Source organism: Monodelphis domestica, chromosome 4 (assembly GCF_027887165.1).
Source record: "Monodelphis domestica isolate mMonDom1 chromosome 4, mMonDom1.pri, whole genome shotgun sequence".
Lineage (NCBI taxonomy): Eukaryota > Metazoa > Chordata > Mammalia > Didelphimorphia > Didelphidae > Monodelphis > Monodelphis domestica.
The window spans coordinates 207103707-207125294 of NC_077230.1; the positions used below are offsets into that span (position 1 = coordinate 207103707).

The 21588-nt window shown below is 37.6% G+C and overlaps 1 protein-coding gene and 1 long non-coding RNA gene across 6 annotated transcripts in view; one reads left to right on the top strand and one right to left on the bottom strand.

Moving 5' to 3' along the window:
• Positions 1 to 691: 691 nt before the first annotated feature.
• On the bottom strand, positions 692 to 2132 carry LOC103096083 (uncharacterized). The gene is made up of 2 exons (XR_467752.3): positions 1660 to 2132; positions 692 to 957 (listed from the first exon to the last, which is right to left on the bottom strand). It is a non-coding gene; the product is annotated as an uncharacterized LOC103096083 (long non-coding RNA).
• Positions 1786 to 21588, top strand: part of ANKAR (ankyrin and armadillo repeat containing) — an 83550-nt gene continuing 63747 nt past the window's right edge. For 4 of the 5 annotated variants that reach the window (XR_008911269.1, XM_007494496.3, XM_056794117.1 and 1 more), the window contains exons 1-5: positions 1786 to 1946; positions 2640 to 2798; positions 8823 to 9447; positions 13316 to 13753; positions 18066 to 18229. Coding sequence is in view for 4 of the 5 variants with exons in the window: in XM_007494496.3 (XP_007494558.1) it covers positions 8850 to 9447; positions 13316 to 13753; positions 18066 to 18229 (1200 nt within the window). In the remaining variant the exon portion in view is untranslated. The remainder of the gene's footprint in view (positions 1947 to 2639; positions 2799 to 8822; positions 9448 to 13315; positions 13754 to 18065; positions 18230 to 21588) is intronic. The other variant, XM_056794116.1, reaches the window with a different exon arrangement.

Below are 21588 nucleotides of genomic sequence, written 5' to 3' on the forward strand. Positions count from 1 at the left end.
AAGAACCATCCCCCAACCGATAAATGTACAAAAGATACACATTTTGGATGAAGAAATCAAAGCTTTCTATATGTATGTGGGAAAAATGCTCTAAGTCACTACTGTTTAGAGAAATGCAAACCAAAACAATTCTGAGATGTCATCTAATACCTATCAGATTGGCTAAAATGACAAAAGAGCAAACTGGCATGTTGGAGGGAATGTGGAAAAATAGGACACCAATATACTCACATTCTTATAAATTTGACTCAGTTCTCTATATATTTGAAAGATGAGGCCTTTATCAGAGACTAAAATTATATCTATGTATATATATAAATTTTCCCCAGTTTTCTGCTTTCCTTCTAATTGTGTCTTCATTGGTTTTGTTGTGCAAAACCTATTAAATTCAATATAATGAAAATGTTTTATCCTGTAATGCTCTCTATCTCTCATTTAGTAATGAATTCTTCTCTTATCTATAGATCTGACAGGCAGACTATTCTAAAGTCTCCTCTCTGAAAATGAGTATGTGTAGGATTAATAAGAAATCTCTCTTCCATTTGGACCTTAAAAGATTTCTGCCATTGAAGTGATAAATTGCTGGTTTTTTTCCTGTGCTTCACAAATTAGAGAATCAATGAACAGTTACCTAAGTGACTGCCTCTTTTAAGAAATCTTAGATGATTTTGGCATATTCAAAAGAGATTCCTTGTTGGAGGAGAGTCTTTAATCACATATGGTAATACATTTTTCAGTTTCCTATCCTGAGAAACTCCTACTGTAGGAAATTGTCTGTTGTGAACATCTGTCTTTCTCTTCCCATTTTCATTGGAAACACTCTCCATATGCATGTAAATTGTTCTCAAACTTTTTTTTTTAAATATTAGAAAGTAGTTATAGGGAATTGGTGGTCATTGATGTTCTTTCAATAGCTGTTTTTTGCTATCCAAGTTTTCTCCAGGTATCTTTTTTCTCCTGTAAGAAAACATAAAGTGAGTCCTCATTTTACTTCAGCTATCTAAAGAAAATGCTAAGAATATAAACTAATTCTTCTAAATTATGAAAAGCTTAGAATTACTACTCCCCAGGGTGCAAACTAGCAAATTATTAGTGTTTCATGAAATTCGGAAGTTTACCATCTGTATATTTTGGCAAACTTGTTTCTTCATAATGTTTCTTTTACCTATCCCTTTTACTACAAGTACTTCACGACGCTGTTGGAAGGAAAATACATTGTTAAGCTGTGAGGTATGTATCTAACTTGTGAACTATTAATTATGAATGCCCCAGATCAGGCCCTAGTCACCCTACATAAATGACTGCATTAGTTTCATACCTAGTCTCATTGCCTTCTGTCTCTTGATTTTAGTCCATGCTGCACATTACTACTAAAATAATCTTTCCCCCAAAATATTTTCATCACCACTCAACAATACTTGAGTAGCACTCCTGCCTAATTTGTTACATGTGCTTTATGATTTTATTTGTAATCCACCCCGCCACTGAGCCTTGCACATAATACTTATTGATCGTTCTTTTAATATTAACCACACTAAGATGTCTAGTTCGTTTTTTGTTTGTTTGTTTTTTTAATTTCAATGGTATAGGAAATCCCAGTGAGGAAATTCCTTACACCAATGAGGAGATTTAACAACAATGAAAATTGGGCTCCTCTACCTTCTAGGTCCAACCCAGTAGCACAACGATTACATGGGTGGGTCAGACTCTTTCCCTTCCAGCGCACCCCTAGCTGGGAGCGTTGGGCGACTCTGACAGGGCTCCCTTCCGTCGCGAGGGCACACTAGAAGTCAGGAACGGCTTCGAACTCTGCAGCCGGCCTGCCCGCCCTCCTCTCACCAGGCAATCTTGGGCGGCGGCCTGATCCATCGGCCCTGGGAACCTGGGAAACTCAAGTCCTGCCTCCGTCCCTTTTTCCTGCCTGAAGCCTCCAAGAAAAAGCCGAGGTGGACCTAGTGGGACGTGGTGGGCTGAACCTAATTATCTCCATCTCTAGGGAGCCTTTGGCCTGGCTCCTTCCCCTCCCTTCTCATCCTGTGATGCTCCTAGCCTAGCTTCTTCCCCAACCTTCTCATCCCGTGATGCTCTTAGCCCCGCTCCTTTCCCTCCCTTCTCACCCTGGGATGCTCCTAGCCTAGCTTCTTCCCCTCACTTTTCATCCCATGATGCTCTTAGCCCCGCTCCTTTCCCTCCCCTCTCACCCTGGGATGCTCTTAGCCCCACTCCTTTCCCTCCCTTCTCACCCCGCGATTCTCCGAGCCTAGCTTCTTCCCCTCCTTTCTCACCCGGTGTTGCTTTCTGCCCTGTTCCTTCCCCTCCCTTTTCACCCCGCGATGCTCCGAGCCTAGCTTCTTCTCCTCCTTTCTCACCCGGTGTTGCTTTCTGCCCTGTTCCTTCCCCTCCCTTCTCACCCCATGATGCTCTTAGCCTGATTATTTCGCTGCCCTTCTCACCCCAGTAGGGCGTCTCAGAGTGGGCTGCTCATAAACCGTGCCAGAAAATATACACTCAGAAGAGACTTCAACGATCCCTCTGACTGCCCCAATTTCCCTCCCTATCAAAACTCCCAAATCAGTAAATAGGAAAGAACAAAATATTTATTAAGCTCCTAGTGTGCAGTATTTATTTACGTTTGTTAGGTGCTTATGGTTGCAGCCACCCCATGAGACAGAAGCTAAGGAGAGGGTTGGAAGTCCTGTATTTCAGTGCTGCTTTAACACATGCTGGATGCCTGTGGGCAAGTATCTTAACCTTCCAGGAGCACTGGCAAAGAAGAAGAATTTATATACAGCTTTAAGGTTTGCAAAAATATTTTATTTTATTATCTCATTTGATCTTCATTTGACAGATGAGGAAAATGAAGCTAAGCCAGGTTAAGTGATTTTTCTAGGGTCACACGGGGGGGGGTGGGGTGGGGGGGGGACATGACTAAGTTACTAAGAAGCTGCTAGATTTGTTTCTGCGAATGGAGTTTCTTCATGGGGAATTCCCTACATAGATTAAAATCATAGATCAGGATACAAAATATTAGGTGACACAAAGTTTAAATAATAAATTATCAAAAAAGTTTTGTTTAATTCAACCAACAACCATCCTGTGTAATAATGAGAATATAAACATAAAAGTGCATGTGGGAGTAAAGCATTCAGTATCCCTAAATAATTAGAATCCAAATTAAAATACAACTAATGGTTGGAGGTTTATAAGCAAAATGCCATGAGAATTGACTTTCAGTCTAGGGTAGGGTGGAGGGGAACCAAAGAAAGTTTCTTATAGGAGATGATAACTGAGCTAGGTCCAACAATTTAGTTAAGAAATTGAATAACATGCATTTATTAAACATCTACTTTATGCCTCCCCAAACCCTTTGGATCTGGATAGATTTTCTGTTATAACTATCTAGCTGAGCCTTAACAAAAGTGAAGAATCCCTAAGAAGCAAAGGTGAGGAAGATGTACATTCCAGATTTGGTGGGAGACCTCTGCAAAGGCACTGAGATGGGAAATGAGATGCCAAGTTGAGGACACAGAAAGTAAGCCAGTTTGGCTAGAACATAAAGTGCTTGAAGGGAGTTATGTGAATGGTAGGGTGAAACCAGAGAATGAAATCCCTAGAATGCCAAGCAGTAGGATTTGCATTTTGTCCTGTTGCCAATAGGGATCCACTAAAAGCTTTTGGAGGAGGAGAAAAATAGTCAACTTGTGCTTCAAGAAAATTCACTGACATTTATATAGTACTTTTAGGCTGGCAACATTCTTTATATATATTATCTCATTTAAACTTCTTATCCCTGTAGTACTTATTCTGAAATTTATTTGGTAATGGCAGTGGTGGCCACTGAAGGTTTGAGGGCAAGGGAATAACAGAAACCAGGCTTTGAATTAGAAAGATTACCCAGACAGTGATGTGTAAAATATGTTAGAATGGGAAAAGATTGACAATAAGGAAACCAACTAGATGCCCACTGTAGGCGAAATGCAATTAGTTTAACTAAGACCATGGGAATAAGGGAAGAAAGAGAAGAGATGTTGCAAAAGCAGAATTAGCAGAATTTGGCAACTAACTGGGAGTGAAAGAAGGGTAGGCAAAATTACTTCAAAGTTTTAAACCTTAGGAAATGGCAATGATAGGAATAAAATTAGGGAATTTGAAAGCAGGGGTGGTAGGTAAAAAAGATAATTAGTTCATTTTTAGAAATATTGAGCCTGAGGTGCTAGCAGTTTGTCCACATGGAGTTGTCCAGCAGGCTGCTGTGGTATGGATGACTATAGTTAGATTGTTTGGAGGATTTTGAGAGTCATCTACATAGAGGTGGTTATACTAGGGAAGTAGACTTAAGGAATAGAATAAGAAGAGGAGCTAGAGGGGGGAAAAAGTAACCAGTGTTAAGAGAACTGTGAAAGTGCAGCATCATGCAAGTTATTTGTATTTCTTTCTAGCTAAACCGGCTACTTTGCTGTTACCCATATAAGACATGCCATCTCCCACCTCTTTGTTTTTGCCCAAACTGGATTAAAATTAAATTTCTTTACCTATAAGGAAAAGACTGGGAAGGACAAGATTCAGAGCAAAATTGATTTAATAGAAGTCCAGATGTTATATTATGGCAAGTGATCTCCCATTTCAGACACCAATGAAATAATATACAGAGCTCCTTTTTTTAGATGAAAAAGGAATTTATAAGAAGTGGGGCGGGGGTGATTTAGAGTAGTAGGGTATCACTGCTGAGAGTTTAGAGAGGGGACGCATTACTGGAAAGTTTAAGGTATTACATTAAGTACATCAAGAAGATATGTTATATGCAATTCACATTAACAAGAAAGTTGAAGATTTACAAATTTGTGATTTATACTTTGCAATATGTTGTAACTGCTAGTTTGTGAACCTTTGTCAGTCTTGATATACAATGCCAGGAACCTTGTAGTTTGGTGGTTGCAAAGGCTGCAGCTAGCTTCAGGAAGGGAGATTAAAGACCAAGATTTCTAACAACCTTTTCTTACGATAAAATATCTTCTTATTTAAGGAAGCTTATTCTTTCCTTCAAAGTTATTCTTAAATTATTAAGTTAAATGATTAATTGGCTGTTACTGATAGATGTAACCCTTTTTCTTAAACCCTTTCCTTCTGTCTTAGAATCAATACTGAGGATCTGTTACAAGGCAGAAAAGCAGTAAGGGTGGGGCAATGGGGGTTAGGTGACTTGCCCAGGGTCACAGAGCTAGGAAGTGTCTGAGTTGGATTTCAATCCAGGACCTTCCATCCTCAGACATGGCTCTCCAGCCATTGAGTCACCTAGCTTCCCTGAAGTAACTTAATTTCTAAGAAAATATCTAGGTTGTTTTAATTTAATTGATAGACATGGCTAACAGCTAGGAATAACATTAAAATCCATCATCAAAAGAAATCAAACTAATTAAATCAATGAACCCTAAAGTTTAATTATTTCCAACTGTGTGCCTTAGATGCTTTCTTTCCTCTCCTTCACTATCTGGAATACCTCACTTCCTTCTTGGTTGAGGACACTTTAGAAAAATCACTGTAGTGGCTAAATGGAGGATGTATTGGTCTGGGGAGAGACTTGAGGCAGGTAAATCCTCCAGCAGGCTTTTTGCAGTAATTCAGGCAAAAGGTGATGAGAACCTACACTAGAAAGTGGCAGGCAGTGTTAAAGGAGAGAAGGAAGCTTATTCAGAGCAGTTACAAAGGTGAAATCAAGCCTTGGCAAGAGATTGCCAGAGATAGTGAGGAATCCAGCATGACCCCTAGGTTTTGAGCCTGAGGGAATGGGAGGAGTATGTTTCCTTCTATGTAAAAGGCAGGCAGGAAGGGAGATGGGTTTTGGAGTTCCATTCTGGACATAGCAAGTTATGGACAAGGACGTATTTTGAAACCATAATCCCTCTATTTGAAATTTGAGGGAATTTTAATTAAAAAAACACCTTTTAAAGTATTTTAATTGCATTTTCAATTCTGAATTGTCTCCCTTTCTCCCTCTCAGTCCCACATTAGAGAAGACTGACCTTTGCTATAGCTAGATATGTGAAACCATACAGTACATCTGTATATTCGTTCTTTCTCTAGAGGTGGAGAGCATTTTCCTAAATAAATTCTTCATAATTGATTTGAACAACCATATTTCTCAAAATTTAGTCATTCAGAGTTACCCTTTGAACAATATTGCTGTTACTATATGCAACATTCTCTCAGTTCTCCTCATTTATTCTGCATTATTTCATGCAACAAGTCTTTCAGTGCTTTTCTAAAACCAACCTGCTTCTCATTTCTTGTAACAGTAGTACTCCAACATAATCATATACCACAACTTGTTCAGCCATTCCCCAATTGATGGACATCCCCTCAATCTCTGATTCTTTGTGAACACAAAGGGAGCTGCTTTAAGTATTTTAGAACATAAAGTTTCTTTTCCTTTTTCCCTAAGCATTTTGGGAAACAGATCTAAAAGTGGTATTGTTAGGTCAAAGAATGTACACAATTTTTTAGCTCTTTGGGAATAATTCTAAATTGTTCTCCAAAAGGGCTGAATCAGTTCCCAATTCTAGCAAAGTGAATTAGTGTCCCAATTTTTCCACATCCCCTCCAACATGTCATTTTCTCCTTCCATCATTTTAGTCCATTTGATAGGTGTGAGATGTAGCTTTTAAAAGTGGCTTTACTGTAACCATGCTGGATAGATACTACTATAATAATTGAGATGTTTCCTGACACTTTTGTTGTACAGAAGTTGAAAATTGACATTGAGTTTTACAACTGAAATGCAAAAATAAAAAACAAATCTGAATATATAACAATGTAACAAGGCATTGAATATATAGAAAAATAGCCATGCATTTCATTTCTGAAAAATTTTCCAGCTTTGAATATATGCTTTCATATTTATAGAAAGCATAAAGCAATTACAGATAAGAATATTATTATCAAGCGATAAAAACTGAATCTATTTCTTTCCATTAGTGTAGATTTTTTTCTTTTCCCCCCATACATTAAACATTTTAGTCTGACAGTGACAAGATCACAAAAATAAATACAATATGTCAACCTAAAATGAAAGAATGCAAAAAGCTGCAGTAACAAGAGCTTTAATTAAGGCAAGGGGATTGCAGTTCAGGATACCATACAGCACTGGAATACAGGAGTGCTGGAGTAAGAGGTGGGGCATCAGGTATAATTCTTGGAATTGTACCCCTGAACAGCACAAGGAGATTGGAACATTCTATGGTTTTACAAGGTTTGCATAGATTTGGCCAGGGAGTTTTGGGGACTGGAGATATCTATCCAGAATGGGGGTCAACAACCAGGAGTATCCAAAGAAATAATAGAACTAGTTTTTAAGTATTTTGGACCAGTTTTCATGGCTCTGGGATTGAGGTGAGGTCATAGCAGACTGCATTGAATAATTAAAACAAAATACTTGAAGTAGATTTTTTTTTTAGTTCTAACCAACTTCCAATAACTTCACTGTAAAAATAAAAAAAAATACTCCAGTTGGCATGGCCCTGTACCTTATAAATGAACCATAGTCACCTTTTCCACTTAAGGAAATGTACATCACAATTCATAATCATAAAAAAGGATTAGAATCCAGGCAGTTGACACCAATCTTTCTGACTGTGTATATTTACATACTCCAGAGTACAAGTAAGGATTATATTATGTCTAAAACACTCTACTCACATGTATAAAAAAGAAGGGAAATATTTCACCATGAAGAAATAGCAAAAAAATAAAGTTCTTAATTATATATTGAAGATGCTGGTATTTTACCTAAAGAATATTCATTTCAAAAACTACATTAAAAGTATGATGGAAGGAAAAAAAGGGGGGGAGGGGTGTCAGCTAGAGAGCACAGTGAAGAGAGCATACCAGGCCTGGAGTTAGGTGGACCTGAATTCAAATGTGACCTCATCTACGTCCTATATATATGACCTTGGGTAAGTCACTTACCCCTAAATTGCCTGCCTCTTACCACTCTTCTGTCTTGGAATGGATATTTAGTATTCCAGGACAGAAGATTAAGGGTCAAAAAAAAAAGGTGCAACTGAAAGATGTCACCTTCACGATAAAGGATACTCATTATATACATGGGCACTACTATTAAAGACACTGTATTACAAGACAGTATGCAGTTCAGACTTCTAAGGAATGCAAATATTCTAGAGTCAACAAAAGGGAATTCAGATATTTCATCTAAGCTGCTCAAGTATTGATTAAGTCACTTAGAAATTAGTGGGGTTCAGGTTTAAGTGAAATGATATGATTTGTTGTTAGTCATCTGCACTGAAGAATATTGGCATGGAAGCCATTACAAATGAATTTCTTTATACAAATTAAATTCTTTATATACATAAACTTTCCAAGTCATTGTTTTGAATTAAGGCACCCTCTCTGTTCTGAGAAATTATTCTATCCTCTCTAGCCATCCTCTATAATTTTCATTCACTTCTTCTGCCTCACTGGGGTCCCATGATGTTGAATCTAATCTCACAAACACATAATTCTCCTTTCCTCCCAGGGGAGGAAATTGTTTATGGGCCTACTGTCTGTCCTGACTGATGGGTGTCCGACACAAGAGGCAATATGAGAGGGAGGAAATGAGAATTATATTGAATTAATCCCTTATTCATGTCACACTGAAATTTGATTTTGACATTTGATGATTGAATTCATCACTAAAAAAAATCATCTTTAAAATGAAATGAGTAATAGTGTAAGATTTTACATTTGTCTCTTAAGAAATCCAGATTCATAATGTTGTTGAACTTTGTCATTTTTGTGGTGTTTTCCTTCTTTGTTTCTAATTCTAGGAACTTCAAAAGAAAACTTTTCAGAAAATGTTAAGATTTCCAAAAAAAGGATTAGCTAAATTTGACCAATCAGATCAAACCACCTTTCTTTCCAATTTGGCAGTTAAGAGGAATGCCAGTGCCTTTTTTGAAAAATATGACCGAAATGAGATTCAAGAATTGCTCGCCACTGCAGTCATCAGCTGGCTCTCTGGAAAAGAAGACGTGCGCTCCCTTATAGAACTTCCTGATGGACTTATGAGTCACTTGAAAAGTGTAGGTTTCTCTACTGCAATCGTGCTAGCACCAGTGGATCCAAATGCAAACCTGGATTATAGAGAAGTTCATCAGATCGTAAGAGAGCTGTCTATTGGAATTTATTGTTTGAATCAAATTCCTTCCATCAGTTTAGAATTTAATTATGATCAAAGCTCATCTTGCCAGCTGCCTTCTGCTTATTTTGACACCAGAATTGGGCAAATTCTGATTAATGTTGACTATATGATAAAATCACTGTGGCATGGAATATATATGCCAAAAGATAAAAGGATGAGGTTCTCTGAAATGTGGCGTTCTCTTATGGATATTGACGTTGAAGGGAAGCCTCAAACAGACAAAGATATATTTGCAGAGTTTTGCTCAGCAGGTAAGCAAATACTCTAACACATCTACATTTTAAAAAATCATGGCTTTTTAGTCAAAGGTTTTTTCTGCAGACCAGAGCTTATAACTAGGAATTTGTGCATATGGGACAACCCTCCACAGGTCCTGAAGAATCCTGCAAGGATGTGGCTGCCACCATTGCACCTATTCTCCACTCCCCAAAAAGCTGCTCAGCATTTATTCTCTCTATCCAGTTATAGATCTAGCCACAACTTCAACCTTCTTCCCTAGGGACAGCCTGTTCCCTTTAAAATATTCATCCCTGAGTCAAATTACCCAACCTGGAGGATTAGGCACAATCAGTAAAGGGATTGGGGTGGGGAGGGGGGCAGGATGGTGAGTCAAATGCCCTGTGTGTCTGCTTTTTTACTTGGCTTCCTAAATAACTATTTCCTCCTGTTCAGTCATGTCTGACTCTTTGTGACCCTATTTGGGATTTTCTTGGCAAAGTTCCTGGAGTGGTTTGACATATCTTCTCCAGTTCATTTTACAGATGAGGAAATTGAGATAAACAGGATTAAGTGATTTGTCCAGGGTCACACAGCTAGTGAATGGCTGAGGCCAGATTTGAAGTCAGGTTGTCATGAGTCTAGCCCCAGAGCTCCAGACACAGTACCACCACCAAATAAGCATGTATTTAAAATGATAGCAGATAAAGCAAAGTACGATGTATTCAGGAAGATTCAGGAATCTGGGTTCAAATCCTGAATCTGGCATATACTAGTTATGTGATCATGGTCTAGATACAACCTTTTCTGAGCCTTAGTTTCCTCATTTGTAAACTAGGAAGAACAAATAATCCCTTTAGCACATACATGATAGATTTGTTATAAGGCCAAAATCAGAAAGCATTTTATAAAATTAAAATTGCCAAATGAATTCAGTTTATCTTCGTCTTTTGATGAGCCATTTAAAAATGACATTAATGGATGTCATATCATTAATCCATTTACTCTTCTTTTGTCTCTACTGACATCAAGAATCTAGAAGTTAAGATTATTTATTACATTGTAAATCAGGTGAAAAGAAACAATTGTCACCGGAATTGTTCATATAATTGTGGGGGGGAAAGACTTTAAAAACTCATTTAATCCAGCATTCTCTTATTTCCCTTCATTTTTAGCCCCTAAAAAAATCAATAGAAATTATAATACTAGTTGTAGAAGGCATTTTGAAAATGAAATTAAATATAAGGCTATTTTCTTCATGGGGAAAATCCATATGGTAGAGTTTGGGGTTTTGTTTGTTTTGTTTTGTTTTGTTTTGTTTTGTTTTGTTTGTTTTATTAAAGCCAGAAGATGTGGGTTCTAATTCTAACTTTATTACTGATTTGTTCTGTGACCTTGGACTTCAGTTTTTCTCATCAAACATGAGTTGGTAAGAATAGATGATCTCTGAGACTTTTTCTAACTGCAGTGTTAGTGACTTCCAGTTCTCCGTTGGTTAGGTATTTCTTCATAGGTCAGGAATGAGCAGACCTTCACAGGTTGTGCCCCTTTTGTTACCACAAAACTACTGCCCCAAAAGTCCCTGCAGTATACAACTCCACAGTAGAAAGGATGTGCTTAATGGTTCCTTCTTGCCAATTCCCTTTTCCTTGGGGCATGGCTGTATTGGAAGTCAGGGGCCTGAAGCGATCAGTCACCCAGTTCCCATAAAGTATCCCTGCTATTATTAGACTTTGACAACAGCACAATTGTGGTGGCACACTGAGTATGTATAGCTGGTTCAAGTCTCATTATTTGGTGCTTGAAGTCTTTTTCAGCTAGATGCCTTAGAATAAAAGGCAAATGTCTAGATTTCAAATGAATTGAGTCAATGCTTACACATTCAGGAAAAAAAAAAAGGTGCCTTTGTGAGGACTGAGTTGCTCTGAATTGCACCATGAGATAGCAATGGATGGATCTCTGAATTGAATTGTCTTGGGCATTGCTTCATAGTGGCATAAACCAGTTCTTTCTTTAAATGCCTTTTTCATTGTCTCCTTGGGATGAATAAACACTTCTTTTCTCCTTGAAGAAGCCATTCTACAATATCCATTCCTCTTCCTGGAGGGAGTTTCCTTGTCTGGGGGTGCTCTTGATCAATGAAATCCCAGGACCAATCCTTATCCCCAGAATCAATCAATCAGATTGTCCTCAGGCAACTTCCCCTCTCCCCCAATTATAGTACCCATCTGAGGTTCTGTGAATAATTTTGATCGCCTATTGCCAAGTGGACAGTTTGAGGCCTCCTTTCTCTTGAGGAAGTTGCTTATGCTACAGCATTTGTACTATCTCACCCTCCCTTAGCAAAGAGAGTGTTGTTACAAGCCCCTACGGCCTGACCAGGCATGAATGTCTTTGCCAACCTTCAGCAGTAACAGAGTTTGCATTCTTTCCTTCTCACTGACGGTCCTGGCAAGACCCATCACTGTGTTATTAGAACACATTAGAGGTCGGTTGTTATTAGAACACATGTTCGAAGCTGTTCTTTTCATTTATGATGCGTAAAGGTCAGGAACCTTGTATTGGATGACGACAAATGCCAGATTTGATTTTATCAAGAAGAATCATTGAAGGGTTCTGTTGGACTCTTAGATTTTCCAATCTTTCCTCCATCTAAGAAAATCTGTCAGTGTTCAGGCCAGTGACTGAACTCACTTACTTGAAGGAAAATGGAAGAAGTGGTCCCTCATAGTGCCAGAAACCCCCCAACATTCGGGTTGGGCTTAATATTTCCCAAACAAAAGCCTCCCCGCCATTAAGTGCCTGGTCTGTTCTTGTCAGATAGCAGACGATGGGGAAACTGGGCAGACAACTCTCTGGGCAGAAGTTCATTGGCATGAGCTAATGGTTTCCCTGAAAGGACAAATCCCTTAAGTAAGTCACAAATGGAATGGCTTAGTCATTTTCCTTTCCAGATAAGGATCTCTCCTGCTCAGAGGAGAAACTTGAGACATCATTGCTTGAGTGCTGGCGGTTATCCCTCGAGCCACAGATCCTTCCTGAGAGTTTGCCCAGCAAAGGCCATCCATACATGGGTTCAAATATAGCCTCAGCCTCTTCCTAGCTGTGAGACTCTGGACAAATCACTCAATCCCAGTTGCCTAGCCCTTACCACTCTTGGTATCAGCAATTCTAAGACAGAGGGGAAGGGTTTAGCAATGACAGCAACAAACATCAAATCCCAGAAATCACCGCAGAAGTCAATAAGCCTGGAGTAAAAAGGACTTGAGAAAGGGATGCCTTTTATCCCTGGGAGGAGACCCTCAGCCAAACCAAGCCATTATGGCAACCTGCGGTGCAGGAGTGCTGAGAGAGGAAGCAGGCTGGCTCTTAGCCCTCAGGGTTGGGAAAAGGACTGTCATCCTCCAAAGGATCTTATGGCTTCTGTTCTCTTTTCCCAATGCCTGACTCCTTTCCATTGAGATAGGGCCAATCTGCTCTTACAATCATCTTGTCCTCAGTGTCACCCAAGGCTGCCACCCCCATCCCCAACTGTTTTGGGTCCGAGTGAAAACATTTCTGGTTAGGGCTCTGCATGTATTTATATACTCAAAGACCACAAAACAATAATGGGCTCCCAAGGGTGTACAACACGATCAACACTGCTTTAAAGACAAATCTGATAAATTTGGCAAGCTCAAGAATTCCCTTAATCCACCCTTTTTGTCCAGTATCTTGTTGCCTTTCAAGTGCATTTTATAAAGTGGGATTCTGGAAAGTATATTTTAAAGAGTTAATTGACAGATAATTTTCCCACTCTACAAAAGATGTTTATCAGTTTGGGGGAAATGATATGAACATCTCAAGTTATTTTGTTTCAAAATATGAAATTTTCACTGTATGAAAATTTATTTTGCTCTGAAGGTCTCCTCGATCTTACCAAAGATCCAGATTATGAAGGCATATATGATGAAGATATGAATGAAGACCCAACCTATGATCCCAATAGCCCCGAAGAAAAATCTATATTCATGAAATACATTGAAAACATAAAGCTAAAGCTGACATTTAGCAACACACTAGTTCAACAATATGAAAATGTCTTCTTATTTGAAGCAGCCTCTTGGCTTACAAATGTAATAAGGTATACCGATGACTTTCTTGATATTTGCACCTACCAGAGATTACAGCAGAGGCTAGCTCTTCAGAAAAAACTCATAGAAAAACACCTTGAGAAGAAATATGAAATGCGGCAAAATATGGCATATCTAAGATTAATATGCTTCATGATTCCATTCCTACTTGCCTTAAAAAGGAAGATGAAAGTTCCAAACTTAAATACTTTGCTTCCAGCATTTTCAGGTAAGAATAGTTATAACCAGGAGGTCAACTTCATCTTTTTTTTTTTAATTTGATCTTTTTCCAAGTATAGGCCTTAGAGTTCTGTCTGAGTGCAGGCTATAGAAATATGTCCCAAACACTCACATATTAAGGTATAGGCAGGCAGATAGGACGTAAGAGATAAGGAAGAGAAAACACTTTATTCTACTTAAAGAGATTTCAGGTTTTACAGGGAGTGCTATGCAATTGTTTTGCCATGTTCAGTATTCCTAATCTATTATAGTTCTGTATGTGGTCTAGAGTTGCTTCTACAAGAAGAGAAGCAAAATATCACACAGCTGGTGCAAAAGCACCCGTTCCTCGTGCGAGCTGTGGTTCTCCTTTCTGCTCTAACTTTATTTTTTAATTGATTGATCCCTTAAGTGCAAAGACTAGCATTCTATAAGATGTTAAGTTTAAAAAACCAAACAACCAGTGATGAGGCCTTTTATAGCAGTTGATGTACCATTAATAGAGAATTTTGTCCACTGGGATTGAGTTTAATGTGAGAATAAGGAGGTGGAAATAATATTTTCCTTGATAGTGTTTCCATTTCTGACCAATTCTCCCACCCTTGTATATCTACTTCACATCACTTCTCCGTTACTCCTGTCCTGATGCTTAGGATAGGAACTTGGCACAAGGGGATCAGAAAAGTAATAGAAGGGAAAGGAAAAAAGAAAATAGGGAAGAAAATTAGTATTTACATAGTACCAGCTTTCTGCCAGATACTGTGCTAAGCACCTTACAAAAAATATCTCCTTTGACTCTCACCAAAACCCTGGGAAGTAGGTGCTATTATTATGCCCATTTTGTAATTAAGGAAACTGAGACAGGGAGATTAAATGATATTCCCAGGGTCACAGAATTTTTAAGTGTCTGAGGCTGGATTTGAACTCAAGTCTTCCTGACTCCAGGCCTTGTGCTAATTCCACTTGCCACCCGCCACCGCACTAGAGGAAAATAGCAAGGAATTGTGAGATAAACTTGCCTACAAGATAAAATACTTTTCTTCAGAGTAATATAACAATTTATACAAAGATTAATATAAAGACAGAATGGTCCAGGTTGAAGGGTTCACAAATTTCACTTTGCATTCTATATTGTAAATTGCTTTGTAAATAATCATCCATCACTGAAAGGGGCTTCTTAGGCTCCTGGCCCCAGTTTGTCTCATGTTAGCCAAGCCTGGCAACCTGGTGTTGAAGGCTTTCAGGAATCCTGCCTACACCTTCAAATCTTATTTCCCCTTAATGTCCAACTAGAAACCTTGGTGCCATCCAGGTAGGTCTCCTCCCTGTCTCCAGACACAATAATCATTTCTGCCTTTTCTCAAGATGTTTCTCAACCCCACCTGAATGTCCTCAATAAGAAATGGGGGAATAAAACAGAAGCAGCTAAAATTAGAAATGGAGAATATCCATAACTCTCTGTTTTCAACCTCAGACATTGAATTTGAGATTCCTTGATCTATAGCTACACACACATGCACACACACACACACAGACACACACACACACAGACACACACACACACACACACACACACACACATACAAATTATTTTAAAAAGATTGATGGTTTAAAAGACTTTTGAATCCAGAGAAAGAACTGTGGGAGTAGAAACACAGAAGAAAAACAACTGCTTGACCACATAGGTCGATGGGGATGTGATTGGGGTCATAGACTCTAAATGATCACCCTAGTGAAAATATCAATAATATGGAAATAGGTCTTGATCAATGACACATGTAAAACCCAGTGAAATTGCTCATTGGCTGGGGGGAGGAAGCAGGGGGCGGGAAGGAACATCAATCATGTAACCATTTTTCTTATTTAATCAATAAAATTAAAGTTTAAAAATAAAGAAAAAAAATAAAAGACTTTTGAAAGGAAACTAGTTGGCTCAGGGGATAAAGCACCAGGCCTGGAATCAAGGTCTTGGGTTCACATCTGACCTCAGACAATTTCTAGCTGTGTGTCCCTGGACAAGTCAACCCCGTTTGCCAGCTCCTTACCCTTCTGCCTTAAAGTTGTTACTAAGACAGAAAGTAAGGGTTTTTTAAATTGACATAACCAAATATTATAGAAATTTCACTTAGCGTAACAAGATGGAAAAATGTAGTCAACAGCATTTCCAATGAGAATAGGATAAAATGCTTGTTTAAATTGCAGAAGGAATTAGGAAGTATATTCTTATATTATTCTTAGAACTTGGAACAAATTATCCAAAAAAACCGTTCTGTTCACATCTTAACAATCTTTTAAGGATCATCAGTTGGAGATGGTTCATACATCTTTGTCTTTTACAGAGATGCAGCTAGATTTCCTATGAAAAGCTATAATTTTGAATTTTTCTATATTTCCATAGAAACATAGCTATAGTTCTATAATCTATAATTAAATATGTCTCAAATAAAATAATTTAATTGTACCAGAGGAGAAGCCCATAGTTTAATAGAATAACATGCTATACATGGAGAAGCAGACCACCCAAACCTGAATGTCTTTTTCTAGCCTTCTAATTCTCTACTTCTATAAAGACCCACCTCAGATTTAAACTCCTCCATAAAAACTTTTTGACCATTCCAATGAAAGATCTTATTCATGTGCTGTCTTGGATTGTCACTTAAATGTCTGTATCTTTGAAACTAGATTATAATCTCCCACACCGTAGGAACTGTGTCTTATTCTCCACCCCCCTTTACATCCAATAGTGACTAATATAGTGGATTTGCCCATACTAGGTTCTTAGTATATATTGGTTGAATGAATATTACTAACAATCGACCAATCATAAATATTTTTTGATCACTGAGTGTGTGCAAGGTACCATCCTGGGAATACTGAGGAATATGATGAAATTATGTCAGCCATATGCTATAGTAGAGAGAGTCCTGGATGCAGATGCAGGAAGACCAGGGTTCAAATCTGACCTCCAGCACTTACCAGCTTGCCATGGACAAATAATTTTAATCTTCCTGAGCATCATTTTCCTCATCCGTAAAAAGAGCATAATAATACTACCTGTAGTGCCTTGCTCATAGCATTTTTATGAAGTTCAAATGCCATTATTTAATGTTAAAGTACTAAGTAAATATCAACTTATTATTATAACATACATTTTCTGCCTTCTAGGGCTTACAATGAATTAAGACCATCCAAGACTACCTGAAAAGTTCCATAGAAAAAAAGATATGGCACAATGAAGTAACAATAAAAGCCAATGACAGCTAGCATTTATATAGGGCTGTAATGTTTGAAAAGTGCCATCTATGTGTTTTCTCATTTGATCCTCACAACCCTGGGAGATGGGCACTATTATTAGGGCAAATTTACACCAAGAAAATGAGGATGGGAGGGTCAGTGATTTGCCCAGGGTGATATATTTAGTAAATATGCAAAGTGGGATTTGAACTTATTAGCCATTAAAAGTTTCAAAAAAGATATGAGAAAATCTGGTGGCTATTCTTTAGGCAGGAATGAAGTAAAATAAGATTGGAGCTAGAGAAGAAGCTAGAAGATTATTGCAGTAGTTCAGATTTGAAATGACATGAACTTGAGCCTTAAGAATAGGAATGGAGAGGAAGGATTTAAAAGTCTTTACAAGAAGGATTATTAGAACTTAATGACTTGAAATAGAGATGGGGGCAATGGAGAGAAATAACTTCTTTTGCCATGAGTACATAAGTGCTACCAAATTCCTACTTGGAGTTTATAGAGATATGGGGAGAATTGGACAGATATCAGCTAAGATGTACATTTTTCCTGTTGTTTTGTGGAGATAATGAAAATTTCAAACTAAGGAAGAAAATGGAATTGACCTGGATAGGCTGATGCTGGGAAACATTTGTGAACAAAAAGGGTCTTTGGCTGTACCCTAACTAGGTGATCCATGATGAAATAAGATGATCCCATCTTTCCACTAATTGGTCTTCTATCTTTTAACTTTTTTTAGATGAATCTCCAATTTAAAAAAAAAAACAAACAAGTTATTTTAAGAAATAACCACATTACACATGTTCACCAAGAGCTTTACAAACACTATCTCCTTTAATCTTCATAGCAACCCTATTTGTTGGGTTTCTTCATATGTATTGTATTCACATATAAGTTTACTCCAAAGATGGCAAAATAATAAAAGAAATGGCTATTAGAAAAGTAAAATGCATCCATTGGTGTCCTTTTTACTTATGGGAATGAAAATTTGCCACCCTCCCACTCTGACTCCTCAAAAATATGCTTATTTATATGCTATTTAATTTTTAAATAAAAGTATGTTTTTGCTTTTGAAGATGACAAGGTCAAAACAGAACGAGAATTGCCACCATTTATACGTGGACAGAATTTTAAGTGCCAGCACTTTCATTATGCACAGAATCAATATTTTCATGTTCACGGAGGAGTTGAATTTGACATTGGCACACCATCAGTTGAGGAGATTACAGAACCCTTTAAGGTTTGATAACATTTACTTTTCCTGATATAGTATAAGTATGAGGTCATGTTTACAAACTTGTTTACTCCTATTCTTTCTGTAGCCAGGCAGAAAGGAATAGTAGCTATGAAAATAGAGTTCTTTAATGGTATAAGATTATTTCCTCATTGGTCTGCAGTTATGTTTTATAACTGTATATGCATGTACATAGTATAGAATTATGCTTAATACATTTTTAATGTCAATAATCTGATAATTATATAAAGGTCCCTATTTTTCACAGACCATTTTTCTAGAAATATAGTAATAATCCCCTAGGATCAATATCATATAAGTCTTTAGTGACTCTTAAAGATTAGCATTAGAGCTAACAACCCCATTGATGATTCACAGGGCGTGGAGAATAGATCTTTCCAACAGTCTGAAGAGGTAACTATGTCCCTCTCAATTTGGGAATAAAGTCCAATCATTGAGTAACTCTAAATAATCACCAACATAATAAAAATGTTATGCAATCAGAGATCTGGCAGCCATTAATGGACACTCAGGCATGGAAAGTAGATTTCAAGGGGAAGATTTCAAACCCTGGGAGAGATGATGCGGAAGAAGCAAAATTCTCATTTTGGAGGAACTGGCGTATAAGGAAAGGAAACAAAACAAAGACTCAAGGCTCAAGACTGTAGGATAATAATTTTAGAGCTGGAAGGCACATCAAGAGTTATTTTATTTAATCCCTTCATTTCACAGATGAAGAGTCAAGGCCCAGAGAAGTAAAGTCATTATCCCAGATCATTTATATAATAAGTAGAAGAATTAGGATTTGGAAATGGGTCTTCCAAATCTAGTGTTCTTCTATTGTATTATATTGCTCCCCCAAGCTGCTGGAACTAAGGTGTGAGAAGTTGGGGGTTGGCCCAAAGCCATAAAGCAAAATCCTGGATATTGGATCCAGGCTACAAGGTCAGAGCAGGAGAGAATTAAAATTATAATGATGAACTGCTAAATTATGGATCACATTCTCCCTGACTAGGAACCTGAGGTAGACCTGAACATGCGGGTGGGTTTTAAATAATCCCAGTTATATCGGACTGGAGGTATTTTAGGAAAATGTACCAGCCTGGTTCTTATAGGAGACTTTAATATTTCACCCTATCTATTGTGTCATTGGTGTGGGAATTCTCTCAAGTGGTATAACTTGCAACCTGTCCATAAGGCATTCTTTGTGATTCATTCCCATATCCATGATACATCCTCTTGGAAACTTTCTTCAGACCTTTTAGCTCTCTGAGGTTCTAGTACAGCACTTAGATTGTCTATCTATTATCCCTCATCATCAATGTGTCTTTTTCTAATTATACATCTCCTGGAAGACATATTTTGTGCATAGTCATTGGCAATATGCTGTCAAACCTAGGTCTACCATATTTCTCTCCAGAGCTTTTTGGGTCACCCACTATTTGATTCTTCATAAATTTAAAATGCCTTGACTCACAGTCACAAACCAAACTAGAAAACTCTTGGTATGAGAAAGAAGGGGGGCTGTTTCAGGGAACAGCATCATTGAAAGAACTGTGCAGTTTCCCAATATCAGTACAACCTATTCTCTTTCTTCTTTTGAGTTATTTGCCCAGTGCAATGTCTTTTCTTCTAAGTTATATGGGTGGCTAAATTGACTTAGGGGGCAATCCATTCAACTGTAAATCACAGTCTAAATAATAGTCCTTATTAGTTTGGTTTTTCCTGTATGAATTTTTAAACCAAGTTTTGGGGGGTTGTGAATCTCATTTAAGAAGTTGCAAGATATTCTATAATTTAATTCAACCTGCACAATGTCATTTGCAATCAAGAATATTTAAAGGACCTTAACATCTAAAGCAAAGATTCTTAACTTGAGATCCAAGAACTTTTAAAAATATTTTGATAATTATGTCAATATAATTGGTTTCCTTTATAATAATATATGTTTTATTTTATGCATTTAAATACATTATTTTGATAATGGGGTCCATATACATAACCAGATTGCTAAAGGAGTCTATGGAACACACACAAAAAAGGTTAAGAACCCCTAATCTTTCTTCCATTTGAATTCTGCATTAGATATTCTCCATGACACTGGGAAAGCGCTTTGGTAAGCTAATGACTTCCTTTTCCCCATCTTGAAACAGGTCGTCAAATAAAAATGATCTATGTTGTTATATCTATGATTTTCTCTATCAAAGACATGATATGAATTTAACATATACATAGGCTACATGATGTTGGAGAGGATCCTTTAAAGCTACAATCTTCCGTATTGAATCAAATGCTTTTTTAAAAAATCAACAGATGGTGGAATCTTGTATTTTTCATCCATTGTACAAATGTGAAGATGAGATCAGCTGTAGAATATGTCATTTATCAAAACATGTCTGTGCTATTCTTATGTTTTTAGCAAAGATTGCTTTAATAAATACATAGATCATTCTGATAAATACTTTATAAAGATGAGAAAATTAGCATGTGAGTTAACAGTTACATTCTTTTGACTTTCTTTTTTGGGGAAAAATATCACCTATGATCATTCCAGTTATTGGCATCTCCAATTCATACATATTTAGCAATACCCCTTGAATGCTTTCATCACGTCACCTCATGCACAGATTTCTTTGAGTTGGAGTGGACCAGCTGCTTTCCTAGTTTCTCATAAAGCATATAAGGGATAATGGAGTCCTGCTGTAGCAGTTCTACTGTGTGCTTATTTAGTTGTGCCTGGAATTATAACAAAAATAGAAAAGAGGATCATATTAATTTAAACATAAGCCTGCTTAATCCATATAATAGCTTTATTAGGAATTCTGGGGGAAAACCCTTTTTAATAGCCATTCGTGATCAAAGTTCTCTGGTTGATTAAACCAACTTAAATAGAGTAGAGTGAGTTGTGGTACATGTCAAAAGAAAAAAAAAAGAAAACTTTATAATGAATTTTTTTTGTATGACAACAGTCAACTGTTTTTTCCACTGGTAGCTTTATCGATGTGGGCTATTGAGTCTGCCCATTGTCCTTTGTTCTCATTATTAGTTCCAAAGCTATACTTCTTGGGGTTTTCCAAGTATTACATTAGAGTATGCTCTCTCCAGACAATGCCTTTGCTTTTGTTTCCATCTGTGTAAGAGAATTTTGGAGTCTAACCAGTCTTTTATCCAAAAGGCCCACTCAAAATGGGCCAAGTCTGGTGCTTGTCTCCTTTTTCAGCTGTGAGGCACTGTGCCCAGTTCTGAACAAAGATCTTACCTTTTCTCGATATCACTCGTGGTGAATTTCCCTTTCTCTTGAAAAGCACAGTCCTGTGTCCTGCTTCCTTTGCCCATACCTTCTACTTGTCCAAATCTGGGTTTGA